Consider the following 24,939-nt stretch of genomic DNA (forward strand, 5'->3'; position numbering starts at 1 on the left):
CTGGGAATAGAGCTCAGTGGATAAAGAGCTTGCCTACCATGCATAGGCCCTAAAAATCAATCTTCAGGAGTAGAAAAAACAAAACAAAAAACAAAAACAGTACTTTTCAACCTACACACACAAATACCGCACTAGGGGAAAAATGCATGTTCTAAGACAACATGAATTTATTAATGTTCATTTAAAACTATGCATGAGTTTTGTCAGAGAGTGTACTAGGTTCATTCCACCTTAGAAATGCCAAGTGGCTATATCTAACTTCATAGGACATGCTGAATCAAACAATATGATCAATTCAATCCAAAGGACATCTTTTCAAAAAGAACATGAGTACTTAGCTACAAAAGAAAAACTAGTCAATTAAAAGATATCATTTTAAATGGATCATATTTATTACAAAGAATCAGCGCACAATCAAAGCTAAATATATTCTTCCCAGGCATATCAAATGTAAGCAAAATAATGTCAAAAAATTAACATTACTAAAAATCTAAAACATTTTTATGAATAGTATAAACACCACATCATATTATTACTATTTGACAACAGGAAACAATAATGAATTTTTGTAATTTCTATTAAGGACAAACAGAAAATTTAACAACTTTATGTAAATCACAAATTCTAAGAGGTAATTCATAAAAAAGGGTCTCTTCAAGAATGTGCAATAACCTCTTTCCAATGCTTGAGCAGCCCATTTACAAACCAAACATAGCAACTTTGGGACACACTTCTCCTTTTGCTTCACCTTCAAAAACTATAGTTGGGCAATTACGCAATACAAGTTGCTTCAGTTGTGCATAATTTTTTTTAAGTGGTAACAATTCACTAGCTCTTTTCTCTTTTATTGATTTACAAATGTCCATGTTAACAATCAAATATGTACAACATTTTAAAGGTAAAAATAACAGTTATGTACAGCTTCAAAGATCACATCCTAACCACAGAGAACTCTCTCACCTAGTGAAAGAGTGAGAGTATTAACCACCAGCTCCTGTATCAGACCAGGGAGGCATTAACAGGACATCCACATTTTTTTGTCCCCTTTCGAAGGCTTTCAATTTTCTTCCCGTGTTTTCAAGTCCACCTAATTGGAAACTGGCAAGAGCTACAAGAGCAATGCTTTATGCCACAAATCAAGCCTCTTCCCGTGAGTCTCTTTCTACCCAAAAGCTACTGCTTGTTGAAAGCAATTTTACCATTCAGATAAATTGAGATGTATAGATCCCAGATACCTGGGCATGAAATATGCAAATCTGCCAAGAAAATTAGATATTTTTCTCCTTTTCTTTTAATATAACCCACTATATAATAGTGAACTAAATGTGTTTGTTTCATAGAAACAACTTACATTTGCCAGTACAGGGCAAATGGTCTATGTACAGATACATCAGGACTGCCTAACTGACAGTGAGTGTTGCTGACCAGGCTCCAAGCCATGGAGCTAGTACGGTGGTGCTCGCTGCTGAATGGACTTCCCCTTCAGGATACGCCGGATCTGGAAGAGAAATGGATTGTGAAGTTCGTCTCTAATAATCAAAGTGGTACCCCTCCCTCCAGGGTGTCACTCCTCTCATAAACCTTCTACAGCACCCCTAACCTATAAGCATAGCTGAGTCAACTCACCAGCCCTAAGAGTTTTAGCATTACAACTTTCACAGCTTATTTCACGTTTCCTGTAATGACTGCTGAGTGCAAGACAGTAAATCAGCTCCATTAAAACTGAAAATCAGCAACTGAAATAGGTCTGTATCGCCCTGCTAATCTTTACCACTAGGGCAGTCACTATGGTATAGAAGTCTATCTCGTGTAACGTGAAGCCAGCCAACCTCCAGCATCAAGAATGCAAAATCCCCATTATACGCACTCAAGTGCATCTCAATGACTTCCAAGTCAAAACAGTGGCCAGAATACCCACATGTTAAAGCAATTGTGTGTCACCCCCCTTTCCTGGGGAGCCCAGGAAAGCCCCACAGTCATCTAGAGTGACGGACTTTGTATTCTGGTTGGATAAATTGGGTTATCTGCCTCTTAGCCCACCACAGATTAGAAGCAATAACATAGAGGAGAAGATGGTGGTGGCTGCTTACAGCTGCTGAAGGGAAGCCTGTCCAGTGGACACAGCCTGGCAATGAAGGAAGGAGACGCCCCTCTCCATAATGGCACACACAAGACAGAAGGAAAGATGACAGCACCCGAAAAGTCTCACACTCCTGGAATACCTCAGAGCACTGATGTGTGAAACTACAGCACAGCAGGGCAGCAAACGCTGGGCTGGAGACCTCCATTTACTAGCTCATCACGGTTCCTGCCCTTCCTACACACTAACTCATTTTCTCAGTTAAACCTCACTGAAAAGTTTTTGTAACTTTTAAATGACATAATACATGTGAAAAACGCTACCAACTATCAAGTGTCTAAGATCCAAAGAACTCTGCAGACAAGCTACTAGAACATTTTAGTTCTAATGACACCTAGGAATCAAAGAAAAAGCCAACCTGCATAAATTAATTTATAATTAGTAGTATATTAATCATCAATCCACAGCTTTTCAATAGCCCCAATTCTCTCTGGGAAAAGAGGTCCGTAAAAATAATTTAAAAGAGTAAAATCTGAAAATACCTGATAAAACAGGATCAGATGAATGGGGAGGAGGTCCCCCCTATCAGTGGACTTGGAAAGGGGCACGGTGGAGATGAGGGAGGGAGGGAGGGAGGGTCTGGGAGGGAATGAGGGATTGGGACACGGCTGGAATACAGAGTTAATAAAATGTAACTGATAAAAAAAATAATAATAATAAAAAAAGAGTAAGATCTTAGGGAGAAAAAGGTTACTCATGTGGAACTATGTAATCCTTGAGGATAAAATATAACCACCCTTAATAAGCACAGCACAATTTTAACATGTTCTAGGTACTTTTCCATCTCTTATGGAGGATCAGTTAGGAAACAGATTTATAGAAGCTGATATTCACTAAGTAAGCCTTTACTGCGTGAGCCTGCACTACTTCAAACAGTCTACACTGAGCAGCTCACCTGCAGAGCATCAGCGGGCCTTTGCCCCTCCCCCTTCTGGATTTCAGACCAAAGGGCCTGAAGGAACCTCCACTCCCTCCTGCGGCCCTCACCTGTTCTCCCACCGGGCCATCGGGAACCAAATGTACGGGCTGCTCATTCTCCAAGTTCCGAGTGCTCGGGTCTGCTCCCTTCCTCATCAACAGACGGACTGCATCCAACTGTGTCACTCGATACTGCAGGCTGGCAGCAACATGGAGGGCAGTGTTTCCATTGTAAGCCTGAGAACAGATCAACACAATGGCACACATAAGGAAGGGGGAAATTCCCTCAAAGGCGCTCACAAGCCCGAAGGTGGGAAGGTCAGCACCGAGGTTCTCTAAAATTACCTTTGCATTCACGAAAGACAGGCAGCTGGGCAACTCCAAAAAGAGGCGAATGAGCTCCAGATTTGCTTCTTCCGCTGCCAAATGCAGGGCTGTGCGGCCACTTTTACGGTCCTGGAGAAGGCAAGAAAGGCAAGGAGTGGGAATCCAGTTGCCAGCCTTCAGAGCATGGGTTCCCAATCTTCCTAACGCTGCAACCCTTCCTTCATTCACAACTACATGTCGTGGTGAAGATAAAATTATTGTTACTTCATAACTATAGTTTTGCTACTGTTATGAATCGTAGTGAAAATAGTTGAGATGCAGCATATCTGATATGTGAACCCTGAGAGAGGGTGAGGGGGTTTCGACCCACAGGTTGAGAACCACTGCTTTAGAGACCATGCTCTGGCCTTCTCTCAAATGTCTAAAGCAGCTTTAAAGATGCCTCTGCTGTTTCCTTCTTCCCAGAGCCTTCCTGAGCAGGTTACATGGAAGCTCCTATTCCTCTTATATTCCCAGTTAATTTACCCACTTGATTCTCATCACATCCGACTCATATATACAGAGCAGCCATTAAAGTGTAGACATGCAAAGCATTACTTTCTTATGTTATATCAAAGTCCACTGATTGTGTGTTCCTGTTTCCAGACTTGGCAGCCACTGTGTATTGCTATAATGAGAGAACATAGCCAGCTCCACAGGGACCTGTATCCACGTGGGCATCTGCATCCCCAACTCATTTAACAAGATGTTAAAGGACACAGAAGATCATCAACAGATAATATCCAGATTTAAAAAGAATATTTTCCCATTCAACACGGGGCCAGTGAGACAGCTCAGGGGATAAGGTGTATGCTGCCGATCCTAAGTAGCCGAGCTGCGTGCCCGAAACTCAGTGCAAGGAGAGAACCAACCCCTGTGGGCTAACCTCTGACCTCCACATCCATGTGGAGCAAAGCAAATAAAAATCTAACAAAAAAAAAACAAAAACAAAAAAAAAATTTTCAAAAAATTAAAATTTAAAAAGTAAAGTTCCAGATTCCACACACGCACACACAGGCAAAAAAAAAAAATCATTCCAAAAAGCACCATCTTTATGGTTAGCACATGAAAATGGAAGCCAAGCAGCATCAATGCCCAGCCTCTTTTCACTTTTAAACAAAGACTAATTTACTTCCCAGCTAAACAGTTTCATTTGCTTGGATGACTCACGAATTAAAAAGAAATCAAGAAATAGGATTAAAGGGTCTTTTCGAAGCTAAGCTTCTTAAATACACATGTAAAGCTTCTCACTCCAGCAATTTAAAAATAAAAGGAGGGGAGGAAGTAGTTTTAATCTGTGCTTACAAGCCAGGCCTCTGCCACACCCACGTTTCTCCCCATCCATCTCTAACCGCTATGGTGAGGTTACCTTCGCCTCCACTGCTGCTCCCATCTGAATCAGACACTTAATGGTGTCCACCAGACTCTTATTCTTCAGTAAGAGATCCTGCACTTCAGGCGAACGAGGCTGTTGGTTCCTCTGCAGCTCATGTACCACAGCGTTGTGAGCCACAACGGCACAATGGAGGGGAGTCAGGCCTGAGGAATAAGGGTACAACGGAAGTCAAACACCCCATCAAAGCTTCCAGCCACCACAACTACCCTTTGGACGGTTCCTCAGTTCACTTAGAAACGGTCTCCAGAAAACTTCCTAAGGCAATCCGTATGTACCTAGGCAGTTTCAATGCCAAGTTTACCTGTAAACCATTTAGCTCTACTTGACTTCTCTCTTTCTTAGTCTTGGAATCCATGGGCCCCCTCCCCACTTTCCACATGGTTCTTTATCCAATGGAGTATCGGCTGCTTACCATCGTAATTGGTCGCCTCAAGATCCACAAACTGATTGCTCCTCTCCGCTCCCTTCTGGATTGCCTGCGATTGTTTAAAATACACACCTGTTATCCAACGGTAAGGTACACAAATTGCCACCCACTACTGTGCTAATAAATAAAGAAATCAAACTGAACACAGATTTTTTTTTTTTTTTTTTTTTTAGCAAGCAGCCTACACGCAACCTCTTACATCCAAGCCCCATGGCCTCGGCGCTGTGGTGACGGAAGCCTGCTTACCTGGAGCACCTGGGAGTGGCCCTTCTCCGCACACACGTGCAGAGGGGTTCTTCCCCAGCAGTCGGTGGTGTTGACCTGGGCACCAAGGTTCACCAGATCTTGCACAATGAGGTGCTGATTGGCAGCGACAGCCACCTGGAAGGCGCTCTGCGGACATTCAGAGAAGAAAGATGCATTTTAAACCTGTAACACTACCGTAACGGGGAACATGAAAGTAAACGAGGGCTGAGAGGGAATATCCGTGGAAGGAAAACAGATCCTATTAATAAGCAACCAAATACAGAGAGACGAGGAAACTAAAATAAGCTCAGGGTGCGGCTTCATAACACGAAATCTTTGTTCAAACAACTGCAAAGTTAACATTAATAACTTCAAGGTTAACGGTGGCAAAAAGTCAACATCTCGAAGTTAATATTAACTGAAGTCCCTTGAGCTGGGGCTCTTAAGCAGTCTCCACGGGAGACTGGCCACCACTCACTTCAGCACCGGCCCATCTTAGCCACGCCACCACCCTCACCTGCCCATTGTGCTCCTTGATGTCCAGCATGTGGAGGGCGTTCATCTTTCTTGCAAGGACGTAGGAAAGTGCTCGCCTCCCCTGGGCAACGGCAATGTGGAGAAACCTGGCGAAGAGGCAAGGAAAAGAGAGAGGGATTGCTTCTTCTGATGTCATTAAGCTGCCCAGAGAAAACAAAAACGCCCACCACCCTCTTTCTGATGTATTGATACACTCAGATGGGACACCACAGAGGAGGAGAATCTGGCTTTTCTAACATGTTGGTACTCTCTCTGAACTGCAGCAGAATACAGATGAGGAGGAGGAGGAGTACTGAACACCATGCTGAGCACTGAAGACATTATTTTTAATGCTAATAAAAATTCTAGGACAGAAACATTACTATTGTATGTGTAAAGAAACAGAGGCATAGAGATTTTAAGTAACTTGCCCAAAGAGATAAAGACATCAGGACAGAGGAGGATCCAGCCTACAGACCAACTCCTAATAGATGGCTAGTCACGATCTAATTGTTTCTGCTCTAATCTGCATTAGTCTTCAAAACAGGTTATTCACAGAAAGCACATATTTTTAATTTAGGAGAAAAAGGTTTTCTTTCAAGAAGATAAAAGGAACATCCTTTCTTGAAATATGAATTATCATGGTGCCAAACACAAAGGTTTAAGGAGGAAAGTGCATGAGATAAAAGGATACTCACGTGTCACCATCTGCATCCCTGGAGAGAAACTGGTCTTGGGAAATATTTGCCAATTTGCTCTCTTCCTGCTCTACCTGCCATTGAAAAAACGACTTCCCTAGCTGTGTGGTGTTCATTGGGCTTCCCAGGATGTTCTGGAGTGATGGGGAAGCACCTAAGGAGGGGGAGCCAGCATCGTGCACCCCGACTGCCTCACAGGCACTACTCGGCATCAGGCTGAAGTTCTGCAGGTGAGCCTCATTTTGCGGTGGGACGCTGGGGGCAGCCTGAACAGGGACAGCAACATTCTCAGGTTCTCCTTGGCCACTCAGAAGAGACACGAAACTTTGGCCGGCGCAGAACTGTGGATCTTGATTATCAAAGAGGTTCGAGTCATACTTCGGAGACTGGGCCGTTTGGGAGTAAGGACTGAACTGCAGAGTTGGGTTGCGTGGATAGTGCTGCTGCTGCGGCGGCGGCGGTGGCGGGAGTGGCTGCTGCATGTTCTGGGCTTGCGGTGTATACTGGTACATAGAAGCCTGGTCCATCATTTGTGCAGAGCCACTGACTTGGAATGGCTGGTATTTCTGAGGCGGAGAGAAGACCTGCCCTCCATGGAAGTCCTGGCATTGGTCTCTTGGAGAGTTCTGTGGTACCACGGGGCTCATCCAGCTAACCTGGACAGTGTTTAGTGAAACTGGGCTGTACTCGTTCTTAATGTTTATAATGTTCTGAAGCAGAGCAGCACGACTCTCCAGCTTGGATTCATTGTGACAAACATCTTCCATGCTCTCCCCAGCTGCAGGTGTTTGGGATGATGTCTGGAAAGAAGGAAAAGATAACTTTCACAATCACTTTGTAGAAAAGAACTCCATGAGCTACAGGGTAGACTCAGCAGTAGGTTACATGGCTAGGCTTCAATACCAAGCACCAAAAAAAATGTTTTGTTTTGATAGTAACACTATCCCAGAAATGGTTCCACAGAGTGTTCAAAGGAAAATAGTGAGATGCTTACCACAAAATGAGTAGGCAACAGAGCTGGCCTTTTGCAAACTGGTCCATCAGAGGGAGTATCGGCCCCCTTTCTTTTCCCCGCTGCAGACACTGCACTCTTCAATTCTGTTCCCAAGGAAAGAATATGCAATCTGTGATCATTCCAACTTTCAAACTCCACCTAGAGCCACACTAAGTCATTTCACTCTAAAAAGACCAATGAAATTATGAACAGAAGTAGCTCTTACCCGTGTGTTGCTCAGTGTTCGTGCTCTGTGTCTATAAGGGAAAAAGATCACAACTGAGTACACACAAAATGGCTTCTCACTCAGTAAAGATTTACCTCTGTCCCCTCTCTCTGTCTCTCTCTCTGTCTCTCTCTCTCTCTCTCTGTCTGTCTCTCTCTGTCGCCATTTTTTTACCTCCAGCCTATTCAATCCTGGTCACGGTGAAATAAATAATATTCTTTGCATCTGATTCTTTCCTCTGTAATCAAAATGTTCCACTTTGACTGAATCCTATGAATCTCCTTGTCCCTAAACTGTTTTCATTTGTTTTCCCATTTAAATTTCCCTTACACACCCGGCACTGAGCCAAGTGCAAGGAAAGCAGCAAATAAAACACAGACCACAGTCTGTCCTATGATCTCAGTCACTGCAAAGGAGTTACTGGATTTGGCTAGCTAAAATAAAATAACCTTGAACGACTCGCCTCCCACCCGATCAAAACAAAGAGCAGAGGCCACCACCTTAAACTCATCCACTGACTGGCCAGAAGTCCTCTGTTTGTTACTTCGGATATGCAGGAGGAGTTCCTTCACCGAGTTCTTCACTCGAACACCTTGAAATGGTCCTCTCTGCTGCCTGCCAACCCCCATATGGGGCTCAACTGTTCAGAAGAAAAAGGAACCCATCTCAATTACAACTCTTCACAGTCATGAATCATCACAGCCCCCAAAGACTGCAGCCTGATGGATAAAATCCTCAAGCAGCAGACTGCAAAGCCTTTCCAATGGCCAAAGCTTTTCCAACATCCTTCGGTCAATGGGTTCTCATCATCAGTATCCAGTCCTTCTCAAGGGTCTATGTTGCCCGATAGGTCTTCCTACCAGGCACCCTAAGGAATTAAAGGGCTAGCAATTAAGGAATTAAAGCAGATCCTTGGGGCCAAGAGATACACCCAAATAAAGCCTCTCTGTCTCTCAGTACTATTTACTCATGAAATAGGATCAGAGGCTTTGCCAAGATTGTAGACTTATTCTTGACTTTGAGAAATCCTTGGAGGAGCAGAGTATAAATGAGGCATTTGTAGTTTTTAAAACAGAGTCTTTTATGTCCATATAGAAATCATAAACTACCTTTATTATCATTCACCTAATAGGGAACCAAACTTCCTCTAAAGATCTCAAGGTACCAAAGCTGACAAGCCAGCAACAGGGACTTAAGATTTCTTAGTATTTCCTTAATTCATTTGTGCCAAGAAAGCTGCTTAAATTCACTTAGCACATTTCCACATCACACACAGGATTTCCCCCTCACTCACTGCTCTTAGAATTACGTACATGGGCATTCTAAGTAAAAAGGAAACAGGCGTGTTCACCTTAAAACTTCAGATGGCAGTTTAAAGTTTACTATGAGGTACAGAATTCCACTCCTGGCCACAACTATCTAACAAGCTCTTGCACATGAATTAAAGACAACATTGAGGGGATCAGGAAACGAATAACTGGTCCACTGTCCAAAATAGGAAAAATTAAAAAGGAGAACAAAGCACAATTTGGCCATCCATACCACAGTATATGAGACACTCAGTGATGAGGCAATGAAGTGACCAGATAGTCTTTCCATTTAAATTCAAGGATTGCAACAAACACCCGAATGACTAGAATGGAATAAACAGCACTCCTCTGGACTGTCAGGAGTTAAATTTTCCATGCCCAGGGAAGACGGGGGTGCGGGGGGGGGGTGGGGGGGCAGCTTTAGGAATCCCCCATGGCGTGAGTGGTAAACCAAGAACCAGCAAAAATCGGTTCAGCCAGATGTCAGCCATTTCGGCCTAACGACCTCAGAAAGGGCTGTCAATGCATACACACCTAACTTTTTAGCTGGACCATACACGACCCTGTGGTTTAAGGCACATCGTTTTAAATTTAAAAATAACTGTTTAAAAATAAATGACACCCAAAGCTTGAGTGGCCAGCAATATCAGCGTAAAGAGTCATTCTTTAAAAGAATTGCGACGAGAGGTTCCAACAGCTGAGACGGTCTAGGCGGTGTTAAAATCTACCCACGGCGGCATCCTGTTTCCCCCCAGAATTATGCAACTCGGTTCACCAAGAAAGGAAACCACGCAGTTCGCAGCTAAAGAAAGGGCCTCAATAGATGGAACTTTCCCACTCTAAAGCACACAGAAAAACAAGACGGCAGAATTCCTAGCAGGCCTCTGAGACGCCAACACCATAAACTAAGCGCAGAAGCGGAATCACTTCTCCGACCCTAGCTGTCCTCTACAGCCTGATAAATTGGTTTCTTTTTATTTTATTCATTCCTACAGATATATCAGGAATAGGTGGCGGCTTTAAATCCAGTTCCCAAAGCTTTATATTCTCTGCTACTGCTTCTCACTAAGAGAGTTACAAGAAGAAAACTTCATCAGACCCAAAACCTCACCGTCATATTTCTCAGATTGTCGAGTTCGGGGCACGGGGGAAGTGAAAAGGGTAAGAATTATGAGATGGGGGAAAAAAAGAGAATCCTAGACTCTCAAAAAGTTCTTCCCTCCGGAAGCCAGGCGCTCTAGCCAGCAGAGTGCTCGGAGCTCCAGCCGAAAGGCTCGGGACTCGGCACACAGTCAAGGGCGTCCAGCAGCCACTCAGGACCACACTGTGTGTGATCCGCGGCTGCAGGGGCCGCTTCACGTCTCGACTAGGCGACCCCTAGCTGGGGAGTCCTGCCCCATCCTCCCAGGCGTGTGAACCCCGAGGAGAGGACCGCGGAGTCCCCAACGGGTGGGTACCTTGCGGGCGTTCGGCGCGCGCGCCACCTCTCGGGCGGGACTCCACGGCCCCGCAGGAGGACACGGAGGAAGTGGAGGAGAAGTCGGAGGAGTCGGAGCCGGGCGAGCCGGGCGCGGAGGGCACGGCGGACAGGTAGCCCGTGTCGCAGGCTCCGGGGGCCGAGGGCGGCGAGGCGCCGTAGAAGTATGCCAGGTTGAGCGGGCTGGTCATGAGGCCGCAGTCGCCGGCCGCGTCCAGCAGCCCCTCTCCGCCGCAGCTGTCGTCCAGCAGCTTGTCCACGATCATGCTCCCAGGCTAGGCGCTCGGGGTCCCCAGACACCTGCGCCACCAGCGAGCTGCGGCAGGGCGACTCGTACGTGCGCGCCCGGAGGCGGCCGGGCTATTTAAGGAGCGCTCGTGGGCCGCCCGGCCCCTCGCCGCCCCCAGCCCCCGCGCCCCGCCCGCCCGGCCATTGGCCGCGCCTGGGCTGCTTGCGCCCCGCCTCCGGATGCGTCTAGTTTCCAGTAAAATGCCCGGGATGAGGCAATGCGCCCTCCGCCCTCGCCCCGCCCCGCCCGGGCGGACCGGTTGTTTTCCGGCGGCTCACCTGGAAACCCCGGCCGGCACCCGCGCCCCGGCCCTGCCCCCGTGCCTGCTCTGAGCCTCCCCGGCCGGACTGCGCTCGGCTCACCGCACCCCGTGAGTCTGGACCCGCAACAGAACGCCTCTGCACGGGCTGCGAACCTACCCCCCTCCTCGGAGGGTTAGGGAGCTGCGGGGAGTCCCGGGCCCCCGCGGGAACGGGTCCGCCCGGTTCTGGGAGTGGAAAGCCCAAGCTGTGCGTGCAGAGTTCAGTCTCCTCCCGTGCCTCCCAGCACTTACCCGCCCCCAAACCTGGGAGCGTTTGCTTCCAGGCCAGGTCTTTCAGGCCAGGTCTCAGTTTCAGAGCGCTGGAAGTTTTTCTAACTTCCTATCTGGACCATAACTGAACTTTTTTTTTTTTTTTTTTTTTTTTTTTTTTGGTGCAGTATTCGAATAAAAAGCAAATGTCCATCCTTTCGTATCCTTCAATACTAAAATGGTCTTCCTAGCAAAATGATTAATGCAATACATGCACGTATATTTTTGTATGTTTTACATTACTTTTTATATACTATGTAATGTTTTATTCTGCACAACTTTACTCTGTCTGATAAACAGGGATTTTGATGTTTCTCTCTTGAATAATTTTTTAAATGTTTATACAGCTGTTGACACAAATCCAACTAGGGAAATGACAAGGAAAGTTTGTTTTCAGGAGTGAAAATGGATGAATGATTAAGTCTTTAGTCCATAGGAATGAGGTTCGTACACACATATTAAAAGAAACTGACTGGTTAAACATCATGAGAGATACAAAGTTCAATGGACAGTCTAAAAAGAGAGGATGTTTCTTGTGGAGAGAGGAGGTCACGGGGAAAGTCTGCAAAGAATGAGGCTTTGAGATGACCCCTACAGGATGGCCCTAAAGGATTTTGGGAAAATCATCAGCAAAGAATTAAGGCCAGGAGTCAGGGAACAATCTACACTGCCTTTTAGGACTGCTGAAGGGAAGATAGCCTTAAATGTAAAAGGTAACGTTAAGTGGAACACCTGCAGGGGCCAGCGAAGATACTGGAACTTCGATGCTCACTGAAGAAACATGAAGGAATTTGAAACAGGCAAAATGAATCTGGAAGCAGTTTTTTTAGAGGAGATAAGACTGAGGGTGTCCTAGTGGCCAGTCAGAGTCGATTGCCATGGCCCCAGAGAGATGACCTGACCTAGAAGGAACTGTGGCAAGGGGGAAGCTAAAAGTAGATAGATAATGAGTAATTAAGTGAATTGCACTGCTAAGGCAGAATCCACAAAGCTGGCTCTGCTGACTGTGCTGGACAGAAGGGCAGCCCGCCACGCTATAGCACTAAGCAGGCACCGAGCATTATTAAAGCTAAAACTGATATCAGTGACTTCTTACGGTTCACACTCCTGTTTGTTTCCTGGAAATAAACAAAGATGGGGAAATGAGGGGATTTGATTCCCTAATTGCTAGCTCTTAGGCTCTTGCCCTGTGCTCAGGCAGCCCAGAGAAAAGAGCTGTCAAACAACCTGTGACACTCCACAGAGCTGCACGGCAGCCACAGGCGGTTTGGTGCTGAAACACAACCCTGGCTTCTAAAGGTGCAGCCTGCGCCAGGACTGTCTCACATGGCTCGCACCGGCCTTTCCCTGGAACTCTTTCCACCAAGGCCAGATTGAGGGCATGTCCCCTGGTGTAACCTACAAGAGAGACTCCTGTGGCTGGTGTGGAAAGTGATAGGTGACTGGTACAACCAGCCCCTTTCCTCAGGCTGCCCAGCTCACTCTGGACCAGCTAGAAAACACCTTGTGTTTCTTCCTCCCCATTGTTACAACAACAGGCCCAGCTGAAGGCTTGTGAATGGTCTTGCCAACTTGTGATTAATTTTTAAGTTCACATACAAAAGCAATGGGTTTCTTTGTGGCATTTTTATACATATCTGTCATAATCTGTTCTAATTCATTTCTCCCCCACTATCTGCCTCCTGTCCCCACTGGCTATATAACCTCCTAGACCGTACTCCTTTCTGATTCCATCAGCCTCTCTCTACCTTCCTTTTAGACCTCTTTGTCTCCTGTCATAACTGTCTAACATGGGTCTGATGCTGCTTTAAAGATGGAGATTAGAAGACCCATCTCGAGGCTCAGATGTACTGTGTGCATCTAAGGACACTGGAAAAGATGGAAATAATATAGCAGAGAGCTCTGCAACTCATGGAAAGGAGAAATTTGTTCCAAAGTGACCTGAAAAAAAAAAAACCCTTTTGCTTGGCTTCATAGATGTTAATAATTTACTATCTTGTGTTTTATACAACAGAACATTTTGAACAGTTTTATGGTACTGGTTATGTTGTAACACCACTGTCAGACCAATAATTCAGAGTTCTAAAATGGAACAGAATTTTTTTTAAATGCAAAGGTAATGAACTTAATACCATATTCATATTTGAGATGGAAACACCGGTATCTAAGAAAATGGGCTATTGTACTATATTGACAGAAGAGGACAGGCAAGAAGTTGGCAATTCCCCATTATTGATTTTGCTGACAGAGAGGGGGGGAAAGATCACAGCAGAGCCACTTTCATTTGACATGGCAGCTCAGCAAATGACAAACAGCTCTTGTGTGAAGAATTCCGCTGCTGCCTGAAAGAGGACAGTTCTGCAGACTATGCCTGCTCTTTGTTTGCACCCACCCAATACCAGCCCACATCACATATCAGCGTATTACATGAACGTCTGACTACAAGCACAAGGGGTGCGAGACACCTGAAATGTACAGTCTCCTTTCTGAATCTCAACACTAAATGCTACCAAAAAAAAAAACCTGTCTCACTTAAGAAAGTCTTAGATAAAATCATAGTGATCCTAAATTGTATTTATACTGATCCCTGAAGTATGTATCACTTTAATCTTCTGTGTGGTGAATAAGGCTTACATTCTTGCACTGTACTTTGAGGTACAATAATTGCCTTTAAGAAGAGTATTTGCCAGGCTGGAGAGATGGCTCAGTGGTAAAGAGCATTAGCTGCACTTCCAAAGGACCCAGGTTCAATTCCCAGCAACCACATGGCAGGTCACAACTGTGTATAACTCCAGTCCCGTGTATTCTGACACCTTCATGCCAAGGCACAGAGAATTAAATTAAATAAATTATATATATATATATATATATATATATATATATATGAGTATTTGCTAGCATAGCTGTCCTCTGAGAGGTTCCACCCAGCAGCAGATCAAAACAGATGCTGAGACTCACATCAAAACATTAGGAGGAGCATGGGGAGCCTTTTGAAAGAGTTGGGGGAAAGGATAGAAGGATCTGGAGAGGACAAAAACCCCACAAGAAGACCAACAGAGTCAAATAACCTGGACCCAGGGGGCTTGTGGAGACTGAAGCACCAACCAAGAACCATGCATGGCCTGGACCTAGACCCCATATACATATGTTGCCAATGGTCAGCTTAGTCCTCTGTGGGTTCCCTAATAAGGGGATCAGGGGTTATCTATGACTTGGGCCCTGTTGCCTGATTTTTGATTACAACCCCTGACAGGGTTGCTTTGCCTGGCACTCAGTACTAATGTGACTTGATGTGCTGGAGTGGGTTGGAGGGATCCCTTTTCTGAGGAGTAGGGGAGGGGGAGTATGGGGAAGAGGAAGGAAGGCTAGAACCAAGAGGAGAGGAAGGAGGGACTACGATCGGATGTAAAGTGAATAAATAAAATAAAATAATAATTTAAAAGAAGAAAGGTATCTGTTCATCAGGGTGAACAGTGTGGCTTGCCATTCATTCTAATCAAACTCTAGGCTATGAGCTGAGCCAGTGTTTGTCACAAAATTTCATGTGAATGACAAGATGGATATTCGGATTTCTTTTTAATTACAAAGTAAGTCTGCTGTATCAAGAAGAACTTTCAGTATTTGTTAATGATAAAATTCAAAGGTTTTTAATGAAAAATTAGAAGTTGAGGCAATCTCTTTCAGATCTCCTGAGCTGTAAAGCCTCCGATACTTTAAAGACTTCTGTGATGAAGCCAGTGGTGATGTTCACAAATATAGTTTTAAATTATATAATGAAACCTATATATCATTATACCCATGATGAAGCATTAGAAAAATCTGTATCACTCAATTAACTATATGTTCCAGATGAACAATGCAAGATATTAAAAAAATCACCTATGGGTAAAGAGCAATTAAAGGACAATCAGACCAATAGATTTAATGAATCAAAAGTTAGTTGGGGTCTAGGGATGTGGCTCAGTGGTAGAGCACTTGCCCAACACGAGGAAGGCCTTGGGTTCAGACCCGCAAAACATTCACACAAAAACTGCGGCAAGCATGGTGTTGCAGACTTGTAATACCAGTGCCTAGCGGGCAGACGCAGGAAGACCTGGGATTCAAGAGCAGCCTGGGCTACATAGAGAAATCCCTGCTGGCCTCAGATGCATGGTAAGGTCTCAAAAAGGAAAAAAAAAAATATTGATTGGACCGACGTAAGTATTGATTTGTATTTTTCAAAACCCTCACCGTTGAGGGCTCAAAAGAAGACTCATGGGTTAAAAGTACTTGCTGTTCTTACAAAGGATCAAGATTCAGTTCCCAGAACCCACATGTCAGCTCACAACCACCTGTAACTCACAATTCCAAGGGGCCTGACGTGCTCCAAGAGCACCCGGCACACTTGGGGGTGCATACATACATAGATACACCCACATACATACATAGATACATACATACATACATACATACAGGCAAAATAAATATTAAAATAAACATTAAATAAATAATAATAGATATTAAAAACCAAATTTCACATTCAAAGTCTCCTTTTGTGGAGTTGGGGCCATGTACACGGTCCAACACGGTAACCGAAGCTGCCCTGGGACTCACCGAGATAAGCTGAACCTTGCCGAGCTCCTAGTGTCTCCGCCTCTCAAGGGCTGGGTTTAGAGGCATGTGCTTTAACCTCACTTCCTCTTAAATACAGGTGGTACACGTCTGTCAGTCATTCCTTACATAAAGACGTGAACACTTATATGCCCAAATTTTAATTCTGGAACTTTTTCTAAGGATATTCTTTAATGTACACCCCTTAGTTCAGAGTCTAAAACTTGAAGGTTTTGGTTAGGGAGAGGGATTTCTTGTTGCCATTGCTTTTTATAGAGACTTACTCTGAATTTCTACAAATAAGGAAGTAGTATGTACCAGATTAAAAACACCAGTTATAGGAATATTTAAGACCTGAAAAAGAAACCAGCCTGGGCCATGTACAAAATAGGCATCACCAATTAAATAATTAAAAATGATAGCCACGAAATATAATCTATACTTTGACATAGTGATGATGTTGATGGTAGCTATCACTACTGAACGTCCACCATACAATAAATACTATGTTAGGTCATTCACATTATCTCTAGTGTAACAAATGACTGGAAGAATAGGCAAAGACTGGCATGAAGTCAATACAGTCAATGGCCAAAAACTAAAGTGGCAGCTAGAGAGAGCTTGCCAACAACAGCTCTGAACAACAAACTCTGAACTTTCTGTTATTGAGAAATATGTGAATTTAATAGCATTCACAGCAATCACCTGAACAATCACTTCCCCTCCCCCAAGACTGCTTTTGTTTACACTTTCAGTATACCTTTAGTCAGAAACTGGGGACCACAGGCTCTTGGCTAAACCCAATCCTTTGTGCAAGCTGCTCCCTAAGAATGGTCTTTACATTATATTAATCATTGATTTTTAAGTGCCTATTTAAGTACCTATACAATGTTTTCCATCATCTCTCTTGGACCTCAAAACCTCAAATTAGCCCACTATGAAAAAAATATATAAAAAATAAAATAAAATCCCACCTTCTGATTTAAGAAGAGGGGCTTAGAGTTTCTATGGTAGGACTCTAAAGCCTGCAAACCCAATTCTAGCCATTTCTGGCCTTGGGAAAACACAGGCCGATCCTGAGGGATCTCTGACAACTACAGTCTAGCTGAAATGCTGCTCTCCACATTAAGTGAGTGACCCCTACTGAGCCCTCAGTATAGAAGGAGAAGTGATGGAGGACATGTTCTGGGGGACATTTCTCCTGCTCAATGATTGGACCCATGACAGAGTCCAGATCAAACTAAACCCTAGGCCTGATTCCGCATCCTCTAAGGTGTGGCCTTATCAAACCTACCGGTCCAGCTATCAACTCAGTTACAGTCTGAATTGCACCCCTATTACCAGAGAATTCCTTTGTTGATACCCGAAGCCCTGGGACTTCAAAATGAGACTATATTTGGAGATAGCCCTTTAAAGAGATAAGTTGAAATGAGGTCAAAAGGTTTTCTGTTGTTGTTGCTGTTTTTCGTTTTTTTTGGGTGGGTGTGTATGTGTGTGTGTGTATGAGTGCACCTATGTATGCAGGTATGAGTGGAGGCCAGAGGATCAGTCTTGGGTGTCATTCCTTATGCACCATATACCTAGGCTTTTTGTTTTTGTTGTTTCTTGGGATATGATCTGTCTTTGGCCTAGAGCTCACAGAGTGGGCTAGGCTGGCTGACCAGCAAGCCTGCTCATGACCACTATGCCAAGCTTTTTTTTTTTTTTTCTTTTTTTAACATGGATTCTGGGGATCAAACTCAAATCTGCATGCTTCTGCACCAAGCATTTTACCAGCTGAGCTCTCTGGAACCCTAACTTTCTGTTTGAGTGAGTGATTGATTGATTGTTTTTAAGCAGCTAAGTCAGGAAAGCTAACACTCCATTCCAGTATATTTATATCCTCATGAACCACATTGGGAAATAGTACATTGACTCTTGCTACGAGTTTTATCCAACCTAAATCTCTTGCCTGTAATATTTTTTCGACTTCTGTTTGAAATCATAGGATTTTCAAGTAAATCAAACTTTGCTCCAAATCCCATCTAATATCACTTAATAACCACTTAATTGTCTCCTCTAGGGCTGTTTTTCTCATCCTTAAAATGGGTATTTAACTATTTTTGGTCAGTGTATTAGTTAAATGAGGCACCAATGATGGTAGTTATCTTTTTTTTTTTTTTCAGATCTGTGTTGAATACTTGATAGCTAAGCTAAATATTCTGACATCTTTGGATCACCAGCCTAACTAGAAGAAGGAAAGTTGACAATCTTGAAGTCAGGTTTGGACTTCAGCTGCCTGAGAACAGTGGAAAGCTGGTGTGACAAGCCGTGGGGAGCTCCTCAGAGTTTCTGAGCAGAGTGAAAACATTGGAGGTGGCAGCTGTGCTCATGTAGGTAAGTGGAACACTCGGCAACAGTCAAGGTCGTGAACTGCAGTGGTACCTGCAGGGTGGAAAGGGAGTGCTTTGGGGGAATGATTCAGAAGTGTAATCCATAGGGCTGACAATGGACTAGAAAACAGAGCAAGGACAGAGTCAGGCCGCAGCAGGGCTGACAGTGTAGGGTACATCATGGGCAGAAATAAGGAAGCCAGGTGGAGAACAGAGGGAGTCTGCATTTCCTGTCCTGCCACTGGCCTGCATCTCACCTCTTCCCTGCAGCCCATCAGAGCAGTCACTGCCCCACCAACTTCAAGAAGGCATCTCACGGTGCCAGGGTGGGTTAGTACCCCTGGGGAGCCTCCCCTTCTCTGAAGAGACAGAGAAGGGAGAAGGAAGGGGAGGGGCGTGAGGATGGGACTGGGAGAAGAGGGAGAGGCTGGGATCAGTCTGTAAAGTGATTAAATTTAAAAAAAAAAATAAGGCATCCCACAATCAGCTCATGCGGCATGAACCTTTACAAAAGGCTACTTACATTTCTAAAGAGAGGCTGAGTTGACAGCTGGACAGGTAGATTTGACAGGGTCCCACCATAAAGGATGTAAAATCAGGCTTATGGATTGGTTTGATCTGGACTTTGATGGTTTGATCTGGGCTCTGTCATTGGGTCCAGCAGTTGAGCAGGAGAAATGTCTTCTAAACTTTTCAGTTATTTTTGTCTGTTTAATCACTTATTTGTGTGGAGCAGTGTCTCCCTAAATTATTTCTGTACCTCATATCTCTCTAAGTTTTTGACTACCATAAGCTTTGGAGCTTAGACAAACAAATGAAGTATATGGAACACTTGGCCTCTGAATGTTGCCACCACATTGTGCCTCCTGAGTTACAAGCCGGCTGCCATCAGTCACTGTGCCCTAGATATTTAATTAGTGTTGCCTGTAAGAATCTCTCTTATCTGAATGCTGGATGCTGTTCAACACCACAAGTAAACAAACAAAATAGTTTTCTTTGGTTGTTTAAGCTGAGCTAGAGAACTGTAGCACAGGAATGACAAGCTTGGAAGGCCCTGCTCCACCCACTTCTGCCATCTTGAATCAAGTTCATCTGACATGACACTAGCGATTTCAAGGGTCAGTTCAACAGCCTGGCCCAGAAAACTGTACTTTTGGCTTCCTCTAACCCTTGTCTTCCATCTCAGCTCGAACCCACCTTCTTTGCTCTTAGCAGAGGTAAGACACAGAGAGCTCTTAGAGCCTTCCTGATAGCTGTCCACAGACAGCTATTCCAACCAGGAAACAAATCATTTTCACTGCTTCTTACAGAGCATTTGTTAATTCCTAGCACACAGAGCAACTGTGTGTTATGAATGTGGAGGTAAGTGAATGGGGGCACAGAAAAGGAGCAGGGTGAAGTCAGAGCCACCCAACTCCCACCCTCTAGGTCCTCTCAGGTCATCTTCAGGCACAGGCCTAGCCGAGGTACCTGTGAGTCGCCTTCTAGCTCTGGCCCTTTCAAATCTCTGGGAAATTTTTCAGGATTTCTTTTAAATTTGGTGTTCCAAAGCAAGTATTCTAAATGTTTTAAAGGACCCGGTATATATGAAATCCAGCACATTGCCCCAACGATTTTCATTGGCACAATTTTCAGCCATACACTTGTTTCTAAAGTGCAGATAGACTTTAGGGAAGATTTTTGTTTCAATCATTGTGGTGCTGAATACAGAATCACTGGGCAGATAGATTCTATACTCTTGATTATCAAACTTTGACTTACACTCATGGTGCACATAATTATTCACTCTACTCAGCCAAACACTGCAAAATGAGTTGAGAAAAAATAGGCAAGGCTAGCAAGACAGCTCTGTGGGCAAAGGCACTGGCCACCAAACCTATGACCTCAGTTTGAGCCCCAGAACCCATATAGTAGAAGAACCCCAGAGCCCACAAAGTGTCTTCAGACCTATAGACAGACAGACACACACACACACACATACACACACAAAATATATGGCTGCCTGTCTGTATGTATGTATGTATGTGTGTGTATACATACGTATATCAATGTTATATAAATTGTTAAAGGAAAAAAGAACAATGATTGTGGGATAGCCACTTTGAAAACTGGTATGGCAGAGCTTCAGAAAGTTCAGCACAGGGCCAGAAAGATGGCTCAGTGGATAAATGACTTGCTTCAGTGAGTTCAGTCCCCAAAACTCACAGTAGACTCATTTATTCCTCCACTCAGGTGATACCAGTGACCCTGTAGGAAATGCAGCCTGGGAAGGGATTGTAAAGCATTTCTACAAAATAACCAGGGAGAGCAAATGAGAAAATGTAAAGGTCTTCTAGAGCCTCCTGGAGGCTACCTGTGAAAACAGATAATTTAGTTAGCTTACCAGCTCACTCTGAAACATCAATGACAGTACAGTAGATTGGTGGGTTTACCCAAGGCTCCCTTCTTCAGAGGAGGCAGCAGTGGACCCAGCAGCAGAGGGGCAGTGGGAATATTCTCCCAATGTTTATCTTTCCAACATGGAAGAAAAAGTCTTGAGAGGGGCAAAGGGAAATTGGCAACAGGATAACCCTTCCTCTGATATCTGCAATTGTTTCCAAAAAGGACACAGAAAGTAAATGGCCAGCTCTTGTGCAATCCTTAGGCCAGGCACTCCAGTGAGGTCTAAAGCACTTCTCTGCTGTCTCTTTTAAATATGTATTATCATGGCAGTTATCAAGCAAAACTGAATCAAGTAACTATGGACAGGGAATAATGATAGCCAGGACTCAGACCAAGAAGTATAAGAGACCCTGGGGAGAAACTGGCCTCTCCCATTGGCACATTTGTGTAACTGGCCTGGTGGCAAATCTAGACACTACTTATTTCTATCTGAGCCAACTCCCAGTTCTCCTGAGACCATGAAATATACCTGAGTACAGTAAACCTCAAATGCTGAAATGAGGAGAAACTGAGCTTTTGCAGATTCAGCTCCTAAAAGAACTGTTTAGAAACACTAGTCTCAAGTCCAGTATTTTCTCCATGAAATACTTGGACCTCCCAGTTCCACACTGAAGGAACAGAAAGTGCTTTGCTCAGAAGTCTCAGACGTGTGTTCAGATGAGCATCTTGACCCACCCTGAGCAGACATGATGCTCTCAGAACCCGTGGAAGATTGCATAATCCTGAAACTGTCCATTAGCAGAGGGCTGGATTCCCCTCTTAGATGTGCTCATAGCCTCCTCCCATGAGAAACAACAGAAATTCAAATATATTTGCTAACTTAAAGAAAGAAAGAAAAACAAGCCACCAAAAACTTTTGGTTCATAAATCATAATTGTCTGCTTGTAAAGAAATGGGCTTTGCAAACCTTAGAACTCTGAATGAAAACACCCCTTTTCCCATAGTGACAATACCACTTTGAAACACTCCCTCACTCACCCTCGGGATTTCTGCATCAGGCCAAAATCAAATTGTGAAGTTCAGCATGGGCCTCGGAATCTTCTCAGTGAGCTGCGGGCAAGAGATCAAGAAGCCCACCAGAACAGTGTCAATCATAAGCCAAGAGGAAATATCCTTCAAGAGTGATTTGTGGTTGGTCTCTGAACAATCAGAAAGCCCTCCTGAAGATCACACTTTGAGAAAGGGAGCTTTTAGAAAGGTTGCTTTCTGTGTTCTGAGAACACAGGACAAAATAAAAGGGACAGGTTTGCCCCCTTTTCCTTCCTAAGCCCAAAAGGCCAATCTCCTAATAATGGCTGTGCTGACCCTGACCCTATCTGAACATGAGGCGGAAGGCCCCCAAGTACACAGCCAAGTACACAGAGCACTCTGCACTGACCCATCCTAAGATGGCTTCTGTCTCTTCAGGGCTTGTCACCTGTACCCTGCCCAGCTGTGTCCTTAACCTGCAAAATGTTAGAGAAGTGGTAGAAAGAGGAGAAGGCACATGCTATTCTCAAGCCAAATAAAAAATATGTGCATATGAAATGTGGCTTAAGCCATTCTGTATGGGGGATAAGTAAGGGAGATGAACAGGCCTTGGAAATTTTTCTATTTGGTTATCCAAACAACCCATATTGTCCAACAGCGGTTTTCAATCCTCCTAATGCTGTGACCTTTATTACAGTTCCTCATGTTGTGGTGGCCTCCAGGCATATAATTATTTTGTTGATACTTCATAACTGTAATTTTGCTACAGTTATGAATCATAATGTAAATATCTGATGTGCAGGACAGCTGATATGCAAACCCTGTGAAAGGGTCATTCAATCCCTCCAAAGGGGTCATGACCCACAGCTTGAGAGCCACTTAACTAAGAAAAGAAAGAACTGTATTTCTTTAGATGCCAGATTCAAATTAAGAATGTATGTGTGTGTGTGTGTGTGTGTGTGTGTGTGTGTGTGTATGGTGCCAAGTGCTTAATATTTACATAATAAATGTCACATCTTCTTTGAGCCAGCTCCTTTGCCCAATACAACCAGTTCACTAAGGCCCATGTAGAGAACCTCTAATCCATCCCATCTAGAAACATGCTTTCATGTGGATGAAACCTATTACACATTTCAAATAGACATTTATGAACCTGCCAAGCCATCAAAACAGTGGTTTACTCTCATTCATAAAATGGCCATTCACAAATTTTAGTTTTATAGAGGTGTTCTGAGAATTATCTAGGGTATGCTATAAAATATTTCAAGATACATTTTTTTTCCATGAAGACGCAGTTTCATATAGCCGGGCGTGGTGGCGCATGGTGCACGCCTTTAATCCCAGCGCTCAGAAGGCAGAAGCAGGCAGATCTCTGAGTTCAAGGCCAGCCTGGTCTACAAAGTGAGTTTCAGGACAGCCAGGGCTACACAGAGAAACCTTCTTTCTCTCTCTCTGTCTCTCTGTCTCTCTCTCTCTCTCTCTCTCTGTCTGCCTCTCTCTCTCCCAAAAAAAAAAAGCAAGACACAGTTTTATGTTTACCCTCAGTGAGGGCATAGACCTTTGAACCCACCCATCAAGCTTCCTGAGAAATTTCCACCTTAGGGTACCGCCATTTTCCATCACTGGCTTTAGATAAATTCATACATAGATTTACAATGTCTTCATCCTTCATCACTCATCATATCCACTTCCACCAGTATCTTACTTCTTTCTAGGCCTTTAAGGCAAACAGACATGATTCATGCTATTACCAAAATATTAAAACATCCTGCATGCCACCCTCACCCCCTCCAAAAAAAGAGTATCCCACAATATTTTGCCACAAAGCAAATGCTGTAATTTAAACAGCAAACATCGAACTCCCAAGGAAAGAATATGGGAAAGGAGCCGCTTGAGAGCAACTTAGCTCTTAAGACACCCTTTCGTATTAAATATCAAATAATAGAAGTATACCTTTGTGTCTGAAGATTCAAGTCAAAAACATGTAAAGGCAAATCAACTGTTTCCAGCTGTAAGCGGCGATAATGCCCCAAGTACGTGAGAGCATCAGAAGACTGATCGGTTTCCTTTTGAGGTTACATGATAAGGAGCAGTTAAAGCAGCCTCTGTCTCTCTAGAACTCGCCGACTGACCTCGGTGGCAGAAATTGGCCAGTCCTCTAGCCTCCTTTATAGTGCCGGCTTTCTTCTTGCCAGCTAACTGTACAGAGGGGGCGGGGAAGCCCAGCACTCCTAAAATACACCCTATGCTCATCCTCGGCTTCGATCGGGGGTGCGTGGGCACCGAGAAGGGCCAGAGGAGGCGAGGGGGCCAGTGAGGACTAAATTGTGGACTTTTTTCCGCACGCTGGAAATTCCCAGGCCGAAAAGGTACCAACACGAGTCCCGGACATTCCCCGCGAGGGCTATCTCCAAGACCCGGACTGGAGCCGCGCGGAGCACTGAGCGGCTCCGCATTGCTGTTTTCAGGAGGCCTGTCCCAGTGTCCCGGGAATCTAGGGCATTAGGCCTCCTCACTAGCGTCGCCTCTATGATTTTCACTTTTTCACTGTGGCCTCTTAGGCGTGGAAATGGCATGGTATGGAGGATTACTTCCCGCAGCTGAGTTTTGTGAGCATGGCAATCAGAAAGTGGCGTCTCTGCGGTGTGTTCATAAGATTCAACTTAAGTGAAGCAGAGCCCGTTAGCCGGATGGCTGCTGGGACAGGCGATGGGGGAAGTCGGCATAACTGCGAGCCAGCCGTTGCACAAGACTGAAGGGGTTTCTCCTGACACCCAGTTTCGCTGTTGGGTTTTTGGAGCAGTGTAGTGGTTTCAGGTCTGTCCTTTTCTTCTTTGCTTTCATCATCTCCAGGCATTCGTTGTTACAGTCTAGTTTTTGTGACTGCATAGGAAACACCCCCCTGTCCTATTGGGGCAGCAAAAATGTTCATCTACATCATCAGTTCAGATCCTTAAAGCTCAAGAGGCCTGACTAGCTCTCGTTTGATTAA

The 24,939-nt window shown here is 44.4% G+C and overlaps 1 protein-coding gene across 3 annotated transcripts; it reads right to left on the minus strand.

The window, feature by feature from the left end:
• Positions 1-370: 370 nt before the first annotated feature.
• Positions 371-24,239, minus strand: Nfkbiz (NFKB inhibitor zeta). Of its 3 annotated transcripts, XM_021664551.2 has the most exons (13): positions 23,901-24,239; positions 21,957-22,028; positions 8,428-8,567; positions 7,928-7,958; positions 7,702-7,805; positions 6,708-7,507; positions 6,011-6,116; positions 5,494-5,640; positions 5,233-5,296; positions 4,794-4,963; positions 3,404-3,514; positions 3,128-3,295; positions 371-1,498 (listed from the first exon to the last, which is right to left on the minus strand). In XM_021664551.2, exons 3-13 carry the CDS (start codon positions 8,554-8,556, stop codon positions 1,445-1,447), a joined length of 1,884 nt encoding a protein of 627 aa, XP_021520226.1. In that variant the 5' UTR covers positions 8,557-8,567; positions 21,957-22,028; positions 23,901-24,239; the 3' UTR covers positions 371-1,444. The 3 variants fall into 3 exon arrangements, with proteins under 3 accessions (XP_021520226.1, XP_021520224.1, XP_021520225.1); XM_021664549.2 differs by lacking the exons at positions 21,957-22,028; positions 23,901-24,239 and adding an exon at positions 10,695-11,102; XM_021664550.2 differs by lacking the exons at positions 21,957-22,028; positions 23,901-24,239 and adding an exon at positions 10,349-10,671.
• Between the last annotated feature and the right edge of the window lie 700 nt (positions 24,240-24,939).

Source organism: Meriones unguiculatus, chromosome 17, assembly GCF_030254825.1.
Source record: "Meriones unguiculatus strain TT.TT164.6M chromosome 17, Bangor_MerUng_6.1, whole genome shotgun sequence".
Taxonomy (NCBI): domain Eukaryota; kingdom Metazoa; phylum Chordata; class Mammalia; order Rodentia; family Muridae; genus Meriones; species Meriones unguiculatus.

Coding starts and splice junctions, on each gene's coding strand:
- Nfkbiz (XM_021664549.2), bottom strand. CDS start 10,980: ATGATCGTGGACAAGCTGCTGGACGACAGCTGCGGCGGAGAGGGGCTG. Junction 3,515..4,793: donor GAGCAGCAGTGGAGGCGAAG/GTAACCTCACCA, acceptor TGCCTTCTCCAG/GACCGTAAAAGTGGCCGCAC. Junction 3,296..3,403: donor TGTCTTTCGTGAATGCAAAG/GTAATTTTAGAG, acceptor ATCTGTTCTCAG/GCTTACAATGGAAACACTGC.